The sequence below is a fragment of the Labeo rohita genome, chromosome 16 (genome assembly GCF_022985175.1).
Source record: "Labeo rohita strain BAU-BD-2019 chromosome 16, IGBB_LRoh.1.0, whole genome shotgun sequence".
Taxonomy (NCBI): domain Eukaryota; kingdom Metazoa; phylum Chordata; class Actinopteri; order Cypriniformes; family Cyprinidae; genus Labeo; species Labeo rohita.
In genome coordinates this window covers 19,469,843-19,493,421 of record NC_066884.1, presented here as the reverse complement: position 1 = coordinate 19,493,421, position 23,579 = coordinate 19,469,843, and the positions used below count along the sequence as shown (strand labels likewise).

The window sequence follows — 23,579 nt, the reverse complement described above, 5'->3', positions numbered from 1 at the left end:
GATGAAAAAGACATAAAAGGACTTGGAGGAGGAAAAAAAAACATTTCTTAATCAGTATCATTGTCTGGTAAAACATTTGAACAGCCGTAAAACAAATAAGTTATTTTGAATGTGTATTTATCTGACATGAAGTTATCTGTTATTTGTGTAAGGTAAGATTGCTTTCAGAAAGTATGTTAAATTAATTCTTTATGGTTTATTTTATATAAATATATACATATATAACCTCGGTTGCCGAGATAAGGGAACATGTGCTGCATCAAAGACGCCAAAGGTAACTGTAAACAAATCCGCGATTAAATGAAGTAAACAAAGGACTAACTTTTTACTGATGCGGTCTGGAACTTCATTAAAAATAAAGTTCATCCTTGCTTTTCTAACACTGGAATCAGAAGAAAAACAACAGAAATACTGTTTTTTCCACAAATCGGCACTGCAGTTTAGAAACTAACAGGATCTTTTTATAGTACAATGACCTCTTATATGTAAAAGATCAATGCAATTTTGGCTTCTCGGTTTATCACCCCTTTAAAACAATATGCTTTTTAAAGGAGAACTCCACTTCCAGAACAACAATTTACAAATAATTTACTCACCCCTTGTTCATGTCTTTCTGTCTTCAGTCATAAAGAAATTATGGTTTTTGAGAAAAGCATTTCAGGATTTTTCTCCATATAATGGACTTCAATGGTGCCCCCGATTTTGAACTTCCAAAATGTAGTTTAAATGCAGTTTCAAAGAGCTCTAAATGATCCCAGCTGAGAAAGAAGAGTCTTATCTAGTGAAACGAACGGTCATTTTTGTTCGAAAAATAAAAATTTGTATACTTTTTAAGCACAAAAGCTTGTGTAGCACAGGCTCTAGGATGTGCATCCACGATGCTACGAATTAGTAATGGGTCGTTCTTGAACGATTCTTTCATTTTGAACGAATCTTTAATATGACTCGGGAAGAACAAGTCGTCTCGGGGAGTGATTTGTTCAGTCGCACATGTGGAACATCCTATTAGGTTCTGTACTGGAATTAGTTCACCTGTTTCGAGTCGTTCGTTCATCTTATGGGGCTGTCACGTGATGAATGAATGACTTAAACCCGAAAACTTGTCAGATAAGAGGTGTGGTGAGCTAATCATAGACTAAAGACATAGTTAAACAATAAATTAATCTTTTTGGGCTCTAAATGATCCCAGCCATTCGGGTCTTATCTAGCGAAACAATCTGTCTTTTTTTTTGGAAAATACAATTTTTTATACTTTTTAAGCACAAAAGCTTGTGCAGCACAGGCTCTGGGATGCGCGTTCATGACGCTACATACTATTGAATCACATCGAAAGGTCACGCGGAACGTAGGTGGAACTACAGACCCAGTGTTTACAAAGCGAATGCGCAAAGACTAAGAAAGTGCAAGTAAGTTTGTAAATGCTGTTTGCAAACAAAAAGGCACAACAATGTCTTCCTCTCATGTTGTAGGCGAAAATAAGATGGAGTTTCTCGCCCTACTCAGTACACAGACTATGAACTTGCATGTGATTCGTAGTAGTAATGGGACGTTCGGATCATTTTACTGACTCAGACCTTTGAGTCTCGTTCAGCAAAAAGAACAAATCCTTTTTTGAGTCATTTCGTTCATTTTAGTAAAATATAATTAAAATGTTACGTGTTACTTCCCTAACACATCTACTGCTTACACAAACGTTGATCACACTACAAACAAGACAATACTATAATGCTATAAGAAACTGAAAAGATTAATTCTTTGTTTACCTGGGTTTTTAGCCTATGATTAGCTCACCTCACCTCTCTATCTGACAAGTTTTCGGGTTTGATTCATCCGTTCATCACTTGACAGCCCCATAAGATGAACAAACGACTCGAAAAAACCCGAAGACTTGAAACAGGTGAACTAATTCCAGTACAGAACCTAATAGGATGTTGCGCATTCGCGACTGAATGAATCACTTCTTCCCGAGTCACATTAAAGATTCGTTCAAAATGAAAGGATCGTTCAAGAATGACCCATTACTAATTCATAGCATCATGGATGCACATCCCAGAGCCTGTGCTACACAAGCTTTTGTGCTTAAAATGTATACAAAATTTTTATTTTTAAAAAAAAAAAAAAAGACTGATCGTCAAATGACCCTTTTTCCACGTCTGGGATCATTTAGAGCTCTTTGAACCTGATTTTATAAAACATATGGGAAGTTTAAAATCAGGGCACCAATGAAGTCCATTATATGGAAAAATCCTGAAATGCTTTCCTTAAAAACCATAATTTCTTTACGACTGAAGACAGAAAGACATGAACATCTTGGATGACAAGGGGGTGAGTAAATTATTTGTAAATTGTTGTTCTGGAAGTGGACTTCTCCTTTAATGATTAATAACTGTACATTCTTTAAAGCCATTTGTTTTCTGAAAAAAATGACACCTTGCACTTGAAAATAGCACATTCAGTTAGAATTTTACAGTCAAATAAACAAAATATGTGAAAATGACCTATTTACCCTTAGGTCTTATAGGGCTAAAGTGTTTCTTAACTTGTTGCTTATTAGCATGCACATTAGTAGAATATTAGCCATTTATTAGTACTAATTAAGTACATATTAATGCCTTATTCTACACGACCTTATATTACATCCCTGATCCTACCCAATACCTAAATTTAACAACTACCTTACTAACTATTAATAAGCAGCAAATTAGGAATTTATTGAGGGAAAAGTAATAGTTAATAGTGAATAAGTGCACCCTATTCTGAAGTGTTACCAAGATATCCCCTTATTCCTCGTCTGGGATCATGTAGAGCCTTTTGAAGCTGCACTGAAACTGCAGTTCGAACCCTTTAACCCACTGATCCCCATTGAAATCCACTATATGGAGAAAAGTCCTGGAATGTTTTCCTCAAAAAACATATTTTCAACTGAAGAAAGAAAGACACTTACATCCCGGATGACACAGGAGTGAGTAAATTATCAGGAAATTTTAATTCTGGAGTGAACTAATCCTTTAATCATTAAAAAAAAATGAATATATCAAAAAGCTAGTCAGGCATATTTAGAATTAGAAACCTTAGATGACATTAAAAGACTATTTTAAAGATCACATTTTTAAATTATTTCAAATAGAATAGAATTTAGTTTAACACGTTTTCATCTTTTATATATTTTAGTGCCAGTCCGTTTCAATTTTACACTGAATGGCGATAGAACATTATTTCACACATATTCTGAGATTTCCACAAAAGTTATTTGAAATATTTAAGCAGACACAATATCTGCATTTAACATGCTTGTTATGCATATAAAATCAGTTTTGTAAACTTAATTAGATGCCAACACCAAAATGGGACGCCTCGTCTTTGATCCGCATACATTCATACATACAGACGTAAGAATATCTAAATATTTTAAAGTGAAAAACAGATATTTTATGTACCTTTACATACTTTACATATTTTTCAAAGAAGAGAGGAGTAGGAAAGAGAGAATAGTCCTAGCAGATAATACCAGCCAGACAGAGACAAAAGAGCATGAAAGGAGGAGATTACCTAACACACATACACACACACACACAAACAGCTGCGAGGTGATCCACAGCAGCAGGAGATACATGGAAACTGTAGGGCAAAAAGCCTGAGGCTTCAGTTCAGAGCCCACCGCCTGTGAAACGCCTCATCCCTCATCCACCCTGGCTGGAAGACAAGTCTACATCATCAGCCGCCGAAATCCCACAGGACACGTTTAATTACAGCCCTCACAGGCTTCGGCATACAGTACGCCACACACATTCCGTATACTGTATATATGAGCGCAAACGCTGAGGATGAGCCAGCCAGAGCGCTGAGGAATAATAAACACACCCCTCCAACAAATGCAGACTGTGTTTAATTGGTGATTAATGTCGGATGAACACGATCGTAATGGCTTTATAACCAAGCAGCACGACGCAGCGTACTGTGAGTTCAGAAACCGTAGAGCGGCATCTGGATCCATCTCTCATTCCTCCCATCAATACGCTCATTTATCTCAACCTATCCAGAGAGCGCTCTCTCTGTGGGTGGGCAGTCTATTCTCATTTCTCATCACCGCATTCTGTAATCTTCAAACATGCCCCTACAATTAAACATTTACACGTTTCACACTCTCTTCTCCCCGACCGCATAAATCACGTAGCCTTTCATTTCTCTTTCCCGGCTAAAACTCCACCGAGCCCATCTTTCTTCCCTTCCCTCACTCTGTCATTTCCCCATTTCAGCGTAAAATGAGTGGCAGCTCAAGCGTCCTCTCTATCTCTCCATCTTTCATTTCTGTAGCGGTCCCTTACGAGGCTCTGGAGAGGTTTAATGGCTTTCTGCTCACGGCCTCTTAGGGAGAAGAGGCTCAGTGACCACGGTCGAGTCGGAGAAAAAAGAAAGACTGAGACAAACATCCCTTCTGAAGGAAGAAAGTGTCTGTGCTCACTCTGACATTGCTGAGGTTGACAGAGGGACACTTTCTCCTTCAATATAAGACGTTTAGTGAGGTAAAAAAGAAATATCTCAGAAAAACTTGGCAGAAAAAGGTCAAATGCTGGTGAAGGACACTTGCAATTGTTGTAGCATAATTGTTTTTCATTTAAATGTTCGTTCATGTCTTTTTCATTTCCGTTTTATCCTGCTTCATGGTAACATTTTACAATAAGGTTCCATTAGTCAGTGTTAGTTAATGTATTAATTAACATGAAAAACACATTTATCAATATTTATTAATCTTGAAAATACAGCCGTTCATTGTTAGTTCGTTAATTCACAGCGCATTAACTAATGTTTAATAATGCATTAGTAAGTGTTGAAATGAACATTAACTAAGAGTAATAAATGCTGTAGAACTATTTTTCATTCTTAGTTCACTTTAACTAAAGTAGTTAACTAAAGAACCTTAAAATAAAAATGTATTGTGTATTTATTATTCTATAACAATTATTGCCACCTTTATTTGTTTATATACCGGTGTATAATAAAATGTATATTATGATTTTTATTACTTTTTATTACTTACAACCCTTTATTTATTTATGAATAATATAAATGTTTTAATACATAGAAGCAGTAAAGACTGAAGTAATAACAATAGAGTATACAATAAAATTAAATGGAATAAGATAAAATGTTACAGTGTGTAATGTCATTGTTATTTTTAATTTAATGATAAAATAACAATATAAAATAAATAGAATTTTGTTTTATTAAAAAAATGTTAACACCTTACAATAAGGTTCCATTGGTTAATATTAGTTAATGTATACATTTACTTATTAGTTGTATTTATTAATCTTTGTTAACAAAAAAAACAGTCGTTCATTGTTAGTTCATGTTAATTCAGAGTGCATTACTAATGTTAACAAACTTTTGATTTTAATAATGCATTAGTAAATGTTGAAATTAACATTAACTAAGATGAATAAATGCTGCAGAAGTATTGTGCATTCTTAGTTCACATTAACTAAAGTAGTTAACTAATGTTAACTAATGAACTTTAATAAAATAAAAATGTATTGTGTGTTTATTATTCTATAACAATTATTTCCTTTTCTCCTTACTTTTTTATTTATAAAACATGAAAATATCAGTAAAAAAAAAACAGTGTATAATAAAATGTATATTATGATTTTTATTAAACTTACAACCCTTTATTTATTTATGAATGATATAAAATTGTAATAAATAGAAGAAGCTGTAAAGACTGAAGTAATAAAAATACAGTATACAATAAAATCAACTGGAATAAAATAAAATGTTATAGTGTGTAATGTCATTGTTATTTTTATTTAATGATAAAATAGCCATATAAAATATGGTTTTAATAAAAAATGTTAACACCTTACAATAATGTTAGTTAATTTATTAACTATATTTATTTATTAGTAGTATTTATTATTCTTCGTTAATGAAAATCGTTCATTGTTTGTTCATGTTCATTCACAGTGCATTAACTAACGTTAACGAACTTTTGATTTTAATAATGCATTAGTAAATGTTGAAATTAACATTAAGATTAACAAATGCTGTAGAAGTATTGTTTATTCTTAGTTCATGTTAACTAAACATTAACATTAACATCAATAAATAAATACTGAAATAAATGTGTTGTTCATTGTTTGTTCAAGTTAGTTAATACATTAACCAATGGAACACTGTAAAGTGCTACCATTTTTTTACTAAAGCAAAATTCAATTGATTTAATATTATGTGATTTTATCATTAAATAAATAAATAATGGCACTAGACACTATAATGTTTTATTTTATGCTGTGTAATTTTATTGTATACTGTATTGCTTCCATCTTTATTGCTACTTCTACTGATTAAAACAATAACATTTATATTATTTATAAATAAATAAAGGGGTTGTAAGTGTAATAAAAATCATAATATATATTTTATTATACACTGTTATTACTTTTTATTACCTCCACCTTTACTGCAAAATTAATCTTAAAATTTTATTTTAATTTTAACTTTAATTTTTCCAGTCACTGCTTTTACTGTGTACTTTGAAATTGAAATTGAAGGGGAAATAATGAGAGAGAGAGAGTTAGTTATTGGAGGAGGAACAGAGGACGGAGTCAAGGCTGTTCTCCCTCATGTAGAGATGCGGGATCATCTTTGTTCTGAGCCGTTATACTTTATTGGAGCTGGATTGAGATGATCCTCTTTAAGCATTTTGGAGTGTTAGAAGATAAAAGCTGTTCTTGTGGGACCAGTTCAGATGATTAGTTTTTAAAGCACATGTAGAAGCAAAACTTCACACACGCTTTCACATCCATCAAAATCTCCCACACGCAACCTGACAGATACATTTCCAAAGCAAAACACACAAGCTCTTGTACACTCACAGTGGGTTGCCGGTAACGGAGCAGGTGAGACTGAGGGAGTCTCCCTCTCGGAGGATGCCCTGAGGGGGAATGATTTTCACCGTAGGTGCAACTGCAGAGATAAAGAGAAGGATAGAGAGAGGGAATAAAACAGAAAATGAGCTCTGACAAAAAGTCAAGTGAACACATACTGTCTTCAATAGAAGTATCCTGACTAGAGTGGAACCTCATAAGTCACTTACAACTGGATGTTCCTCTGGACTCACAGTAGATTTTAATACAGCCAATGCAAATTAAATTATAATAATGATAATATCATAATAATATTTTTAAATTATCGTAATTATTTTAGACCATTTTTATAAACTATCATTCAAAAGTTCAGGCTACTGTAAATAAAATTAGCATTTTCCAAAAGTTTACACCCCCCCTTTCAGAATCTACAAAATGTTATTTTACCAAAATAAGAGGGATTATACAAAATGCATGTTATTGTTTATATTGTACTGACCTAAATGAGATATTTCACATAAAAGACGTTTACATATAGCCCACAAGAGAAAATAATAGATGAATTTATAAAAATGACCTTGTTCAAAAGATTACATACACTTGATTCTTAATACTGTGTTGCTATTGTACCTGAATGATCCACAGCTGATTTTTTTTTTTTTTTTCGTATGATTTTGAGATCCATCTTTTCACACTGAGGACAACTGAGGGACTCATATTCAACTATTACAGAAGGTTCAAACACTCACTGATGCTCCAGAAGGAAAAACCATGCATTAAGAGGCACTGGGGGGGTGAAAACTTTTTAAAGATCAGGGTAAATTTAACTTTTTTATTTTGTCAAAAATGTACACATCTCCATTCTTTGCAAATGTTTTCACACCCTGGCTCTTAATGCATTGCGTTTCCTTCTGGAGCATCTGTGAGCGTTTGAACCTTCTGTGATAGTTGCATATGAGTCCCTCAGTTGTCTTCAGTGTGAAAAGACAGATCTCAAAATCACACAGTCATTGCTGGAAAGGGTTCAAATACACAAAAATGCTGGAAAACCAAAGAATTTGTGGGACCTGAAAGATTTTTCTGAAGAACAGCAGGCAGTTTAACTGTTCAGGACAAACAAAGGACTCATCAACAACTATCACTAAACAAAAAACAAAACAAAAACAAAAAACAGCTGTGGATTATTCAGGTAACAACACATTACAAAAAAATCAAGGGGATGTACACTTTTGCCTTTTTTTTTTTTTTTTTATAAATTCAGCTACTATTTTCTCTTGTGGACTATGTGTAAACATCTTTTATGTGAAATATCTTATTCTGATCAGTACTAAATAAACAATAACATGCATTTTGTATGATCCCTCTTATTTTGGTAAAATAATTAACATTTTGCAGATTCTGAAAGTGGGGTGTAAACTTTTGACCTCAACTGTAAATCAGACATTTAACATTTTAAAAGTTACATAATTGTTGTTTTTTAGAATGTTTATCATTAAAATAATCCCGAAAATTAGCACAAATATTAAACAGCACAACAGTTTTCATCACTAATAATAATGACAAACAAATCAACATATTAGAATGATTCATGAATGATCTTGTGACACTGAAGACACTGGAGTAAAGACTGCTAAAAACTTTATTTAACACTTAATTTTAGGTGTCTTTAACTACTATGCACGTACATAAAAATATATATATACATATGAAGAGTTCAGATGCAAAACCAGCTAAAAGCCATTTCGGTCAAAAATGAGATAATGATACTGAGTGAATGCTCTCGACGCATATTATACGTCCATCAAATACTTTTTCTTCAAACTCGCTAAAATATCAGCCTCAGCCCAATCAGAAGTACCGGTACTTACATAGAAACCTATACATCTGAGCCTGATAAAAATGCATTTTTTGAAGAAAGACATCAGATGGATTTAGCTGGTTTTGCATCTGAACTCTTCATATATATATTAGGTACAATGAACCAGTTTTGTTCATGTTGAATTTCAAATCAATTTTGCTGCTAAATATATGGGATAAGGTTAAAGGAATAGTTCAACCAAAAATAAAAACCTGTTCCAAACCTGTATGAGTTTCTTTTCAAAGATATTTCGAAGAATTTTGAAGAACCAACAGTTGCTGGTCCCATAGTTAGGAAAGAAATACTACGTAAGTCAGTGGGGACCATCAACTGTTTAATTACCAGCATTTTTCAAAATATCTTCAAAAACTCATACAATATATTAAAGAACATACAAATATTTTTATGTTTTACTTATGTTTTGCTTCTTTTAAAAACTTAAAAATAAAGCTTACCAACTTTTGAACGGTAGTGTAATACTATTTAATACTGAATAAACTATTTATAATCATAATTTGTGTAAAAATGCTCTTAAAATGCTGCCTACAAATGCAGCTCACTAGGTTTTATAAGAAAGCAAGTGTCTCAACACATTTCTCGCAGGTGTCTGATTTAAACTCACTGTGGGTAACAACAGCAATACGCTTAAATTTATTTGAACTCGATTGTCTTTTTATAGAGTAAAGCCCTTACGATTTTTACAGCAACTTTATGAGAGAAGTCCTTGTGTAAAGCTAATATTAGATATTTTTATTGGTTGAAATTGTTCCACAGTATCACATTTCGAGTGTTTCTGTTACCACTCTGGTGTGACGTTTAACGGGATACTGTTGTCTTGCCGTCCTTTATCATAACAGGCAAGATGTAACACAAACAAACAAACCTCGTTAGAGGCTTGCCAAGTGAACATGTTTAAACAGATGGGGCTTCAGCGAGCTAATAACAACCGTTAATCAGTCTAATATGGCGGTAGTCATGGAAACGTGATGGCATTGTTGGCTCACAGTGAACGTCCAGGCTGTAGTGACGAACTCGCTTCTGCCCCACGAGTGCCGGGTGAGACGCCTCACAGCTCAGCGCCGCTCCGTTATCTTTCCTCTCCACGGGGATGCGGATAGTGTTGGAAACACTCACAGTCTTGCCGTTCTCCTGCTGAGATATCACACCTGAACGAAAAGAGAGGGTTGGAAGAAAAGGAAGTCAGTTTGCTTGAATTTTTAACTATGTGTGTTCTCATTTCAGCCAGACATTATTTGCATACCTTTCGTACAAAGGATTGCGCCCTCGGCCTGATTACTTCAAACAGTATGAATTTGACGTGCTGAGCAATACACCTCACGAACATCGATTTCACAACCACGGAACAGGCTCTATTATCCTTCTGAGACTATTAAGTTTTAATTTGATGATGAAAAACGAAATGACAAGGGGCGAGTGCAGGGCAGTAATGGGGTGATGAAACAGACAGAGCAAGTGTAGGTCGATAGAGAATGAGGTCAAACAGAGTTTGCAGATTTATGAGAGACATTTATGAAGATTACTGCAATTATGGGTTTCTAACTTGTAAAACTATTCTTTGGTCATTGTCAAACTTAACAGAAAGTACCAATCACTTGACTGTTGTGACTTCATATAAAAACAACCACTTTGTCAGCGACTTAAATAAACAGCGATCTCTATACATATTTCTGTTTGATCTGTAATTTTATACTTGCTTTTTGTTTTACTTTGAAGAGGCACATAAAACAATGCAGCAATCAAGTATTCTGCTGTCACCAACAACAAAGCCACAAACAGATCCTACTTGGTGTTATGAGTATTGCCATAGAAACAAATAATTTCTGAGTCATGAACAGCTCTCACAGTTCTTGAAGACGTGATCAGCACAGAGAAGTTTCTAAAAACAACACTTTACAATAGACCAATTTCGTGTTTGCAAACAGTGATGATGTTTTTTGCGGGTGGGGTCTATCTGGTGGCAGAAAATGACAGTTTTCAAGTCTATCGAAGCCATGGAAGTAAAGAATAAAAACTAGTTTATATTTCAAAAATGCTGGCTTTATTCTTGCAATTTCAAGATTATATCTCACAATTCTGATAAGAAAAATCAAAAATCAACATTCTCTCTTTTTCCCTCAGCACTTGTCCCACACTTCTGGCTTCTTTCCTTAGAATTGACAAACCCTCTATTGCGGAGTTAAATCGAGTTATAAAGTCTGAAACATGAGATATAAACTTTCATTTGCAAGAAAAATATTCAGAATTGTGAGATGAAATGAGTAAATGTTATGTAAAATGTTAGGAGAGAGAGGAGAAGTCCACTTCCAGAACAACAATTTATAGATAATGTACTCACCCCTTTGTCATCCAAGATGTTTATGGCTTTCTTTCTTCAGTCGTAAAGAAATTATGTTTTTTGAGGAAAACATTTTAGCATTTTTCTCCACATAATGGACTGCTATGGTGCCCCGAGTTTGAACTTAAAAATCTTAAATATGATCTTAAATGTGGTTGTAAACGATCCCAGCTGAGGAAGAAGGGTCCTGTCTAGCGAACTCTGTGTATTCTGGCTCAAGACAGATTGGGCAAGACAGTTAAAAACTCTGATCATGTTTTCTCCCTTTAAACTTCAAACATAATTTCAAAATCATCGCTGTAGAAGTACTGACCCAGTTTGGAAAGTGAACATGCAAAGAAGATCAAACCCCCTTAACAAAAAAGGTAAAACAGTGATATAGGACAATTTTAAAGTTGAGGGAGAACATGACATGGGAGTTTTTAGACCCTAACTGTCATGAACCAGAAAAAAACAGGTCGGGAAGAGCAAGACAAGATGGGTGTTTGCCATTAAAAAGTATATAAATTGTATTATTTTTATGAAAATAACCAATCGTTTCACTAGATAAGACCCTTCTTCCTCAGCTGGGATCATTTACAACCGCATTTGGGATCGGTTGATTGTGCATTTAAACTGCATTTTGGAAGTTCAAAATCGGGGCACCTTACCAGTCCATTATATGGAGAAAAATCCTGAAATGTTTTCCTCAAAAAACATAGTTTCTTTATGACTGAAGAAAGACATGAACATCTTGGATGACAAGGGGGTGAGGACATTATCTGTAAATCGTTGTTCTGAAAGTACTTTAAATGGTATTTCATGCTGTAACCGTTGGATTTATACAATAAGTCACCTATGAACTGCATATGTGAATATTATGTATATCTATTATTTAAATCAAATTTAGGACAATCATAGTAGGTTTCATCCATGTCTGTCCATTTAAATGTCTGTGTTTAGCTTCAAAAGGCGTCTTTGACGACAGTATTCTATTAAAATGACTTGCATTTCGATTCTGACATCCAGAGGCAAAACAATATTTTTTTTTCTCTTATTCCATGGATTTTACCCATTTCCTCTACGTTTTCTGCCACCACAATGCACACGCAGCTGCAAGGGACGTCTCCTCCAAACTGGTCTATAAGACCACCGATCTATAATGGAGAACTGGATTACTCATGACGTCATAAAAAAGTCAAGTCACCGCGCCGCCATATTGGTATTCCCTAGTATTCCCGTACATTCTATTGAATTAACAGGAAATTAAAGATGCACTAAGCAATTTTTGGAAAACGCTTTTGCCCACAATGTCTGAGTCCTAAGTCCCAAAACACACTTGTTGCCAATCAGCAGTAAGGGGCGTGTCTTGTAAGGATAGAGAGAAGAGAGTGCTCAATTTGAGTGCACAGGACGGATATTAGCAGATCGACTATAATTGAAGAAAAAAAAGAACAAATATCGTAGGAACAAAACATTAAAAAGGAGGGTTATGATCAGCCAAGAGGTAGGACCCAAGCAGCTTTACAGCATTGGAGAGAACTCAAGGAGCGGGAAGGCCTGGAATCGGACGCCACTGTTGTGTTGTTTCTTTTTGATAGGTGAGTAACATTGATTTTGCAATGTTTCACACTGTGTTGGCTTTTGTTTGAATATGCTTGTGAATCTTCGCTTGTTTCCGCAATTGTCGTTATGCCAGGGTTGTGTACATACGTGTGGGGCTGAAATATCAAAATAGGGGTAAGGTCCTGTTGGGGCATGGGCGTGTTTGTTTTGGTGCTTTCAAATATCAACATTGTTTGGCAAAAATCGCTTAGTGCACCTTTAATGAGAAAACACCACCTAACGAGTCACCGTTTTTATAACTGAAATGTCCCTGTACAGTCTTGCTACACAAACATTCTAGGCAGGTAAATGGCTATTTGTTTAATGTTGGCAATTTCCCCTGCGTATTAAAAAGTTATGTATTCATTACAGTAGCAAACATCAGATGAACACGATGAACATCAGATGGACGAGATCCTCAACATATGTATTACAAATGACAAAGTGCTCAGTCTGAAATCTGAATAAAGATTTATGATTTGTACACAGTAATTTGCCTTGTACATTCAATGTTTATGTAATTATATTGTTCTATTGTTTTTATTTGTACAGTAGGCAAACTGCAAATGTTTCAACAATAATTTCATAAACAATGATTTATATGTTGGTACTAATTAAACAAACATAACATTTTGCTCCTATGGAAACTGTAATGCTAGTAAAACTCCATAGAATTTGCTCAGTCTTTAAAAGTCTGAAATAGGTATTTCTCCATAAAATCATTCAGACAAATAACACTGACTACACATGGTACGGACTTGAAGACATGAAGCTTAATTTGAAGCATGGTAAGTTTTGAATTCCAGTAAAATTAGCAGAGGATTGCATTGTAGTATTTATTTTGTGTGCGAATAAATTTCGGATACTTGTATCAGATCTGAGTTTATGATTAATATTTCCTGCATAATTCCGTACATAAAAAAAATATATTTGGTGTTGGATCAGTTACCTGTTTCAGCAACTGCACAGGTCACACACCCACCTAAACGATTTCAATATATCGCTTATCCTGCCCAAAAAATTCATAAACGTCATGGATAACAACTGAAGTAACAAATTAATTTACATACGCATATCGTAAAAATGAATCTGACTGACTGATATGCTTCAATCCGGGTGTTTTAGGTTGAAGTTTTGGCTGTGAGTCAATGATGATCTCCGCCAGTAGGGAATAGCAAGATGTCAGCTCGAACACTTCCGGTGGCTTCACTGACTGATGGCAGTTTACAATGCAATGAGCAATCCAGCCATTACAGTTGAGGTCAAAAGTTTACACCCCCCTTTCAGAATCATTAAAAATGTTAATTATCTTACCAAAATAAGAGGGATCATACAAAATGCATGTTATTGTTTATTTAGTACTGACCTGAATAAGATATTTCACATAAAAGATGTTTACATATAGTCCCCAAGAGAAAATAATAGTTAAATTTATAAAAATGACCCAGTTCAAAAGTTTACACCCCCTTGAGTCTTAATCCTGTGTTGTTGTGAATGATCCACAGTTGTTTTTTGAGATCCATCTTTTCACACTGAGAACAACTGAGGGACTCATATGCAACTATTACAGAAGGTTCAAATGCAAATGCAGAAGGACAAAACATGCATAATGCAAACATGCAAAACATATTTGATAATATGAATAAATATCATATTTTTTTCATTTAGTACTGCCCTTCAGAGAATACTTACATGTTTCCCAGAAGACAAAATAAGTAAAATTTACCCTGATCTTCAAATTCAAAGTCAAAAAGACCTCAAATATATATATATATAGATCAGTGAATAAGATTCAACTATTAACCGTAGTTAATTTATTAGGCATCATGAACTTAAAATAAACATGGGGATGTTATATGTGACCTTGGACCACAAAACCAGTCATAAGGGTCATTTTCCTTTTTTAATTTTTGCAGTTTTTTGAAAAAATTATGTATGATTAGTTAGGATAGGACAATATGTGGCAGAGATATAACCATGTGAAAATCTGGAATCTGAGTCTGCAAAAAAATCTAAATTTTGAGAAAATCACCTTAAAAAGGTGGCCAAATGAAGTTCTTAGTAATTTTATTTTGATATATTTACGGTAGGACATTTACAAAATATTTTCATGGAACATGATCTTTACTTAATATCCTAATGATTTATGGCTTAAATAATAAAAATAATCCCTAATTTTGACCCATACAATGTATTTTTGCCAATCGCTACAAATATATCTGTGCTACTGAAGACCAGGGTCACATATTTTTGGAGGCCAAAATCCAGAAAAGAGTTTTGCACTTTCAGTTCAGCAGGTTAAATGCCTAAAATAAGATCTGTGGTTAATACGAGCTCAAGACATTTTCGCATTTTATTCTATAACATAAACTACATAACTAATAAACGTGATTTTTATAGCTTTTACTTGCCTTGAAAAAGGCAGGAACTAACAGGTAGCTGAATTTACAGCCATGTTAAACCATTTATACACTTCTGCCGATAGTACTTAGGCTTCAAAATTTGAAGCCTTGTTGTGATAAACAATTATAAATTATTAACATGCATCAATCACAAACCTTTCCTGGCAACAGAGTTTATTTTCTGCAATTTTTTGTTCTGTTTTTGTTTTTGTAAAGCTCTGTTTACTGATATTGTCTGCAATGCAGATACAAATCTGAGGTCAGTAAGATTTTTTAAAATAATAATAATTATATTTAATAGTATTTAATTTTTACTGTATTTTTGATCCAGCCTTGGTGCAGGCTTTTAATAAAAAAAACCCTACATTAATAAAAAGCTGTAAAAGTACAGTATTGTTAGTAATACATTAACTAATGCTAACAAATTGAACTTTATAAAGTGTCCAATCTTAGAGGTACCATCTCACAATACAATGACATGGACGCAGCACTGGTGCAACAGCACAGGCCAGTTTTTAATATCTGTGTCACTTCCAAACCCGAATATGCGAGCGGTATTGCGGAGTTGTGCCATTTTTCCCGACAAGCTGTCAGCCGGTTTGCTACTTTGTGAATTAACAGCAAATTCTGTGTGAAACACACATTACTTCACATAAACCTTTTTATATAACTCTTACTTGTTTGATATTGCTTAAATAACCTTGATCAGACAGACATTTAAATCATTTTCACTGAAGCGGAACAGCGGCGGACTCAGAAGTCTAAATTCAAACTGCGCCCCGTCTTACCAAATCTGTCGCAGACAGACAGACACTTGCGCTCACAACTTTATATTCCGACAACATTGATAGAGCGCCAAGCCTACAATCTCACCCTGCACTTTCCCTGTCCCTTTTTTTCCCGTCTCTGTGTCTTTGTCATTTTCTTTCTCTGTGTTTTTCCCTCCTCAGAGCCCAAAAAAGAAAAGCTGAAACAAAAAGATAGAGAAAATATGATGGCAGTGAGAAAAAGAGCAGGAAAATGAGAGGTAGAGTTGACAGAAAAGGAATAAAAGCCACAGATTGGAGCCGCACCTGGATCCAGTTCTGTGTGTGGGGGTGTGTGACAAAAAAAAAACGTTCTTCTGCACACATCCGAAGGGACCCAGATGGACAGATGCATTCGAAATTCGATAGAGTGACATAAAGCAATAGAGGGGAAAATGTGCCAATGTGCAAACACATGGGGGAGAGGAGCAAAGCGTATCTTTCTGGCTGTCAGAGAGATTAGTCGAAATGCATGACATTTACCGTGAAGACAGAGAGTCTCACAAAGACACAAAGCAAATATGCACACATGCGAATGATTGTGTTTGTGTGCTTATATGCGTTTTTTAATGTTTGTAAGCACATGTATAGTATATAAACGTAGCTGCATTGACTGTGAAATTACAGTGACATTTAAAGTAAACCCACCTGCGATTTCTCTGCGGTCTCTGACCCAGCGTAGTGTGGCCGGTGGTTTGCTCCGCGGGGACACGCATGTGAGTTCCACCTCCCCGCCCTCCACCGCCTCTGTCTTCACCTCCACCGTAGGCACCTCCGGGGGCACCACCACCGAAAGTGTCGCCACCTGGTGGTGTGTGTCATCGGTGTAGAGCTGGCAGAAGTAGCCGCCCTCGTCAGATACACTTACATTAGTCAACGTGATCCGCACCAGGCGCTGCGTGAAAAGAATCATCTGAAAACGTTCGTCTTTCAGCGCTGGAAAAGAGAGAGCAGGGATAAGTAAGGATAAAGGAACCACTGGACAAGTTCAAATTAAATTAAAATTGAGCCTATTTACTTTCTAAATGTATCCTTGTGGTCTTATTTTGAGCTATTTCAGTGGTGCATGTTATTGCAAAGAAGAAATTGTGTCTTTTTAATTTTTAATCAAAATGGAATGGCTTTCTCCTTCCCTGAAATGACTTCCCTTTTCCGCCGACATCCAAATAGGCATTTAGGCATTGTTTTAGCAATCTCGTTTCGGGTTTTGCTTCATTCTGGTTTATAACGCCTTCTTTTCACAGTGATTAAAATCAAGTCAAGCCCATTACGTAAGTAAATGGGTTGCGGTTGGCAATTCACACTAACTTAAAGTAACCAAATGGCTTTGTGAAAAGAAAAGAGCGCTATACAAATGTTACTAACTTAACTACACTACCATACAAAGGGTTTTTTTTTTTAAGAAATGAATAACGTTGTTGAAATAAGGATGGAATAAGCTGAACAAAAGTGACAAAAGTTTTTTTTTTTAACAGCAAATCAGCTGAGACTGAAAAAATTCAGCTTTGTCATCAAAAAATCCTTAAAAAAATAGTTTTTAGAAAAATATTACTGTTTTCAGCACTGATAATAATATTTTTTATTATTTATTTATTTGATTAATTTTTTTTTTTTTTTAAGCAGCAAATCAGCATATTACAATGATTTCTAACAGATCATGTGACACTGAAGACTGGAAAAATGCCTGCAAAAAATTCAGCTTTGTAATCAAAATATCCTAAAAAAAAGATCAGTTTCCACAAAAGTATTGTAAAAGTACTGTTTTTTTAGCATTTGTAATAATACCTTTTTTTTTTTTTTTTTGAGCAGCAAATCAGCATATAAGAACGATTGGAAAAATAGAGAAAAAAAAATAAGCTTTGCAATCAAAATATCCTAAAAAATATTATAGTTTCCACAAAAGTATTACTGTTTTCAGCTTTGGTAGTACTTTTTTTTGTTTGTTTTGTTTGTTTTTGAGCAGAAAATCAGGTTTCTAAAGGATCATGTGACACTGAAGACTGGAAAATGGCTGCTAAAAATTCAGCTTTGTCATCAAAATGTCCTAAAAAAATTATCACAGTTTCCACAAAAATATTACTGTTTTCAACATTGATAATAATAATTATTTTATTTTATTTTATTTTATTTTATTTTATTTTATTTTATTTTATTTTGTTTTGTTTTGTTTTATTTTATTTTATTTTTGGAGCAGCATATTAGAATGGTTTTAAAAATTCAGCTTTGTCATCAAAATGTTAAAAAATTGTGACACTATTACTGAAGAAATGGAAAATTAGAATGGTTTCTGGGTTGTAAAAAGACTGGAAAATTGGCTACTAAAAATTCAGCTTTGTCAACAAAATATCCTAAAAATCATCAGTTTTTAACACTGATAATTATTTTATTTTATTTTATTTTATTTTATTTTATTTTATTTTATTTTATTTTATTTTATTTGAGCAGCAAATCGGCATAATGGAATGATTTCTAATGGGTTATGTGGCACTGAAGACTGGAAAAATGGCTGCAAAAAAATATATATATTATTATTATTATTTTTTTATTATTATTTTTTTTTTATTTTTTTTTTACTGTATTTGTTGTATTTTAATCAAACAAATCCAGCCATAAGAGATTTCTTTAAAAACACATAAACATGCTGACCCAAAAATTGTATGTACACATATTCATCTATGAATACTGCTGTTAATCACTATTTTCAATTGTTTAATTGTCAGAGAAAAATGTTTTGTAGATCCTGATTGTGTAATATATATAAATACCACTTTATCTTATAAGTGTTGCAAGCAATTTGAGTATAAATTAGTATTACCTTTTCAAAAGCTTCATAGCAGTTAGTATATTAGTTTGTAGTGTTGCTAGCTACAGTATTATTAAAAGGGAAGCTCGTAGCTTAACTCATTTTAATTAGTAGCAGTTTGTTGTTTGCAAGTTATAGTTTCAAATTAACTCCTCCAGCTCAAATAAGAAAAATCACACAATAAAGATCAAAAGAATAGAGCAACATAAAAAGCAGAAGATGAAAAGGAGAAGAAAACAACACATGAGGGTTTTTAACTAGCATCTCTCACAGAACAGCTGACACAAAACAACAGATAAATACTGAGGGGCAGCAGAAAACAGAGGCGTCGACAACGAGTGCTGAAAATGATTTGTGCTTTGAAACCAAGGTGAGAGAAAAATCAATTGTCAGAAAATAATAATAATAACAAATAATGATGCTGGTTACAAAGGCTGGATGGGCCTTTTTGGGATAAGATTCACACAAACCCATTTTGTATTGACTGGCGCTAAATACTCCTTTTCTCCCTACTTCCTTTTAAAGCTCTTTGTCCGTGGCCGACTTTGCTCTGGAGACGCGACCCTCTGCCATCAGCACACTCACAGATAGCGGCACGACACACTGGATCCATAAGATGATTACTGCTCTGAATGAACCCAGACATTTTTCAACACCAAGCTGCATTTATCTGTGTGTCATGTTGGAAACCCAATGAGTAAGCAAACGAGTGACTGAATAAGCAAACAAGTGAGTGAACCAATTAATGTTTGAATGAATAAACGAGTGAGTGAGTGAGTGAGTGAGTGAGTGAGTGAATCAACGATTCACGGTCATAAATCATTATAGTGATTCAGTGAGGGAAACACAAAACGAATCTGTCAGAGAATCAGCAAGTGAATCAGTGAATAAGTTGTTTACTGATTTAGTGAGTGACACACTGAACAAATGAGTAAGTGAGTAAATAAATGAATGAGTGATTACAAGAACCACTGATTGAATTAATGATTCAGTGTGTTACACTGAGTGAGTGATAGTGATACACTGAGTAAGTGAATCACTAAATATATCAGTCAGTGAGTAGAATTAGTTGCAGCTGAGTGAATTAGTTATTCATACACTGAATGAAAAAGTGAATGAATGATTGATTAAATCAATGATTAGGTGTGTTACAATTAGTGAATCACTAAACGAATCAGTGAGTAAGCAGGTGAGTCAACTACAGTTAATTACTAAGCAAGTGAATGAGTGATACATTGAACGAAAAAGCTGCTTCAGTGTGTTACACTGAGTGAGTGATAGTGATACACAAAGTGAATCACTAAACTGGATGAGTAAGTGAGTTGGTGAATGAGTTGTACATTAAGTGAGCCAGTGAATGGATAATTGAGTGAGTAAGTGAGTGAATCAATGATTTAGTGTTACACAGAGTAAGTGATAGTGATACACAATTAAGTGAATGAGTTGTACATTAAGTGAGCGATACAGTACAGTCAGCAAATGAGCAAGATGGTGAATGAATGATTGAATAAATTATGAGTGAGTGAATTATTCAATGAATCAATGATTCATTGTTACATTGAGTGAGTGACAGTGATACACTGAGTCAGGGAATCACTAAATAACTGAGCAAACAACGGAATAAGTGAAATTATACACTGAGACAGTGAAAGAGTAAAGTAATAAAGGAACAAGTTAGTGAATGAATGAATAATTGAATCAATGATTCAGTGTGTTACACTGAGTGAGTGATAGTGATACACTGCGTAATAGAGTTGTCAAAAGGTACCGGGGGTTAGGTACTTTCGGTACTGAAATTTTAAAAACGTCCATTTCCTGCTCACATTTGAGTGCTATTGAGCTGATTTTTAAACATCGCCTATGCCCTTCAGCAAGAAAATAGCCAAATTTAATAAAGTTATCAAACACTAAAATCTAAATTAAATAAAAGATAAAGCTTAAAACTACAGAAGTTATTAATTTCCTCTTTTTTTAAATGTTGTTCTTTGATTAACAGACATCACAGCATCTGGTTATTAGGATATTTTGGCTGTTGTTACTTTAAAAGCTGCCACTGCTGAACATAAAGCGGATCTGACACTGCTTTAAATGTGACTCTTAAATAATAAACACTTACATGCTCAGTTTTAACGGAGCTTTAGTCACCTTTTTTGTAACTTCATGGCTTAACTGACGACATAACTACAACTAACTACATACATACTAGTACTTTCAGTTGGGTTTGAATATGATACAGCACTTTAATAGGCTATAGCCTAATACAGCGCGCCGGCATATTTGTGCGTGCACTTGAAGAACACATGCTACGAGCACAGTATAATGTCTGACAGGAGAGGAAGATTTGTTTTTACTGACATATGACCTGACAACATCTCATTTGACCGCAGCTCACAGATGTTCTACTAAAGCTCCGATCGTCCTGACTGTTACCGCACTCGTTTGAATCGTCTGCATTAACACGCTAATTTTGAGACCACTATTAAATATATCGTTAAGTGAGTAAGCAGGTGAATGAGTTATTGCTAAGTAAGTGAAAGAGTGATGCAATGAACAATAAAGTTAGTTAATAAATGACTGATTCAATGCTTCAGTGTGTTACACTGAGTAAGTGATAGTGATACACAAAGAAAGTGAATCACTACATTAATCAGTCAGTGAACGAGTGAGTTGGTGAATGAGTTGTACATTAAGTGAGAAATACAGTACAGTGAACATAAGCAAGATGAACGAACAAGTGAGTAAATGAATGAATCAATGATTCAGTGGTACACTGTGTGAGAGATAGCGATGCAAGTGAATCACTATATGAATCAATTAGTGAGTGAGCGACTAAGTGAATGAGAGTTATACATTAAGTGAAAGAGTGATACACTGAATAAATGATTAAATGCATAAACAAATCAGTAAATGATTCAGTGTGTTGCATTGAGTAAACCACTAAAATGAAAACCCAGTGACGAACAACATGAATGAATGAATTAGTCATATACTGAGTAAGTGAAAGAGTGATACCTCGAACAAATGAGTGAATTAGTGAATGAATAAGTAATAAACTGAATAAGTGAGTAAGCTCTTTTTTGTGACACATGTATCTTCTCACTCGATCCATGTTTCACGCGACGGGAGTAAAAGAGCCTCACTAAAGGAGATAAATGCCTTCATTCATGCTAAATGGCAGGGAAATGTCAATGCATTGTCCAGGCCGGTGTCACCTTTAGTCACGCCTCATTTACATACCTCACAGATCTGGCCAATCTGAAGGAATCTCAACGAAAAGGGCGCATGCTGATAGGCTATTGTACACATGACCGCTGAGGGATATTTACGCCCTGCTGCCTGCTAAAAGACTGTTATCAGGATTCATTAGTTAGCAAGCAGAGGTTTTCATTTGCGTTTTCTCTGTACATTTAGACCAGGGCACTCAAGCAGTAAGGGCAGCCTGGAGCTGTCATGATCGCACTGTAGAATCCACCGATATTAAAAGCCTAAAGATTGTTCGCAAAAAGTGTGTCTGAAAATAGTGGTGTGAATGGCTCAAAAGAGGGGGTGATTTAGCTCCCACAAAATGGCCCAATTATGTACACTTATAAAAGCAGAGATCACGGATACTAATTCAGCTTTTAGCTTTTGTGGTCCTTTCTGTTTCTCCCAATTCCATTCTTTTTCTCCGTTCCCTTTTTTCACCGAATTACGTATGCTTTGCGAGTCCTTTTCTGAGGCAAGGGTTACAAAGGCAAGGATGAAAACACATTACATATCATGTAAAACGAGGGTGACAGAGAGTCATCACTTAAAGGGATTTCAAATTTGAGCGATAGTGACGGCTGCGATGGAAAAAACAAAGGTTATTACATAAAAGGATCTTTAAAAAGAAATTGAAATAAGGTGTAATCAGTTAAAAAGGATTTCAGAAAGACTGATGGCGCCAGTATAAATATATTCCACGGATGATAAAAGCTAACCAGCATGAAAAGAGACTGCTCCACTGCTAGCACGGACTCCAAGGTTGTGTTTAACATATTTACCACTTACCAGCGCTACAAGAGAACCATTAATGGACACGGAATGTGTCTGATGAACTCAGTGTCAGAGAAGGAGTGCTTAATAAATGAATTCTGGTACTTTTGCTTTAAAAAAAAAATGTAGCAGCTGCATTGTAATAAAAATGGGGAGGAACTTTAATAAGATCATTGTCAAACTTTATTTTATGCTTAGCAGAGACTACATATAGAAAACAAGGCTGTCACTGGAACAGCAGCTTTCCAAAAGGTACTAATATGTGCACTTTCAGAACAAATATGTACCTTTAAGGTACTAAAATACACCCTTCAGGAGGAAATAAGGTACTAAGTGGTACCTTTTGAAAGTGTACCACCCAGTGACAGCTTTTTTTTTTTTTTTTTTCACTAAGAGTGTATAAAGGTTTATTCATGTTATTGTGCAAGACTGTTTCTACCTCAACGCAAAATAATAATAAAAACTGTTCTCAAGTAAAAGTAAAAGAATTACTTAAACATGAAAGTAATCATCTTAATAGTCACTTTAGTACGGATAAAAAGTATCCAATGAAAATCTTCTAAAGTAGTGAGTTACTAGTTTCTTTGGATCACAGACATATAATTTAAAATTAAACAATCTCTATGTTCTTAAATTTCGAGGTACGAATGAGAAACCGCTTCAGATAATTCAGTGACTCAGTGTGGGGAACTGAACACATCATTTAAACTGATTCGCAAATGAATTCAGAGATTTAAGCCAACTTGTTTGATCAAGGTGTTGAAGAGAATTGACTCAAAAGATGGATTCATTTACAAATGGGGTATCGTTCAAGCCCCAGAAAAAAGAGACTGTGTGCTAGCAAATAACAATGTGTTTCTTAAAGGATTAGTTCATTAGTTCAACGG

At 34.5% G+C, this 23,579-nt stretch overlaps 1 protein-coding gene across 3 annotated transcripts in view; it reads right to left on the bottom strand.

The window, feature by feature from the left end:
* The window catches only part of cadm4 (cell adhesion molecule 4), a 193,073-nt gene that overhangs the window by 25,112 nt on the left and 144,382 nt on the right, over positions 1 to 23,579 (bottom strand). For all 3 annotated transcript variants that reach the window (XM_051130780.1, XM_051130779.1, XM_051130781.1), the window contains exons 3-5: positions 16,521 to 16,808; positions 9,729 to 9,890; positions 6,876 to 6,966 (exon numbers count right to left, since the gene is read on the bottom strand). In XM_051130780.1, the coding sequence (XP_050986737.1) occupies positions 6,876 to 6,966; positions 9,729 to 9,890; positions 16,521 to 16,808 (541 nt within the window). The remainder of the gene's footprint in view (positions 1 to 6,875; positions 6,967 to 9,728; positions 9,891 to 16,520; positions 16,809 to 23,579) is intronic.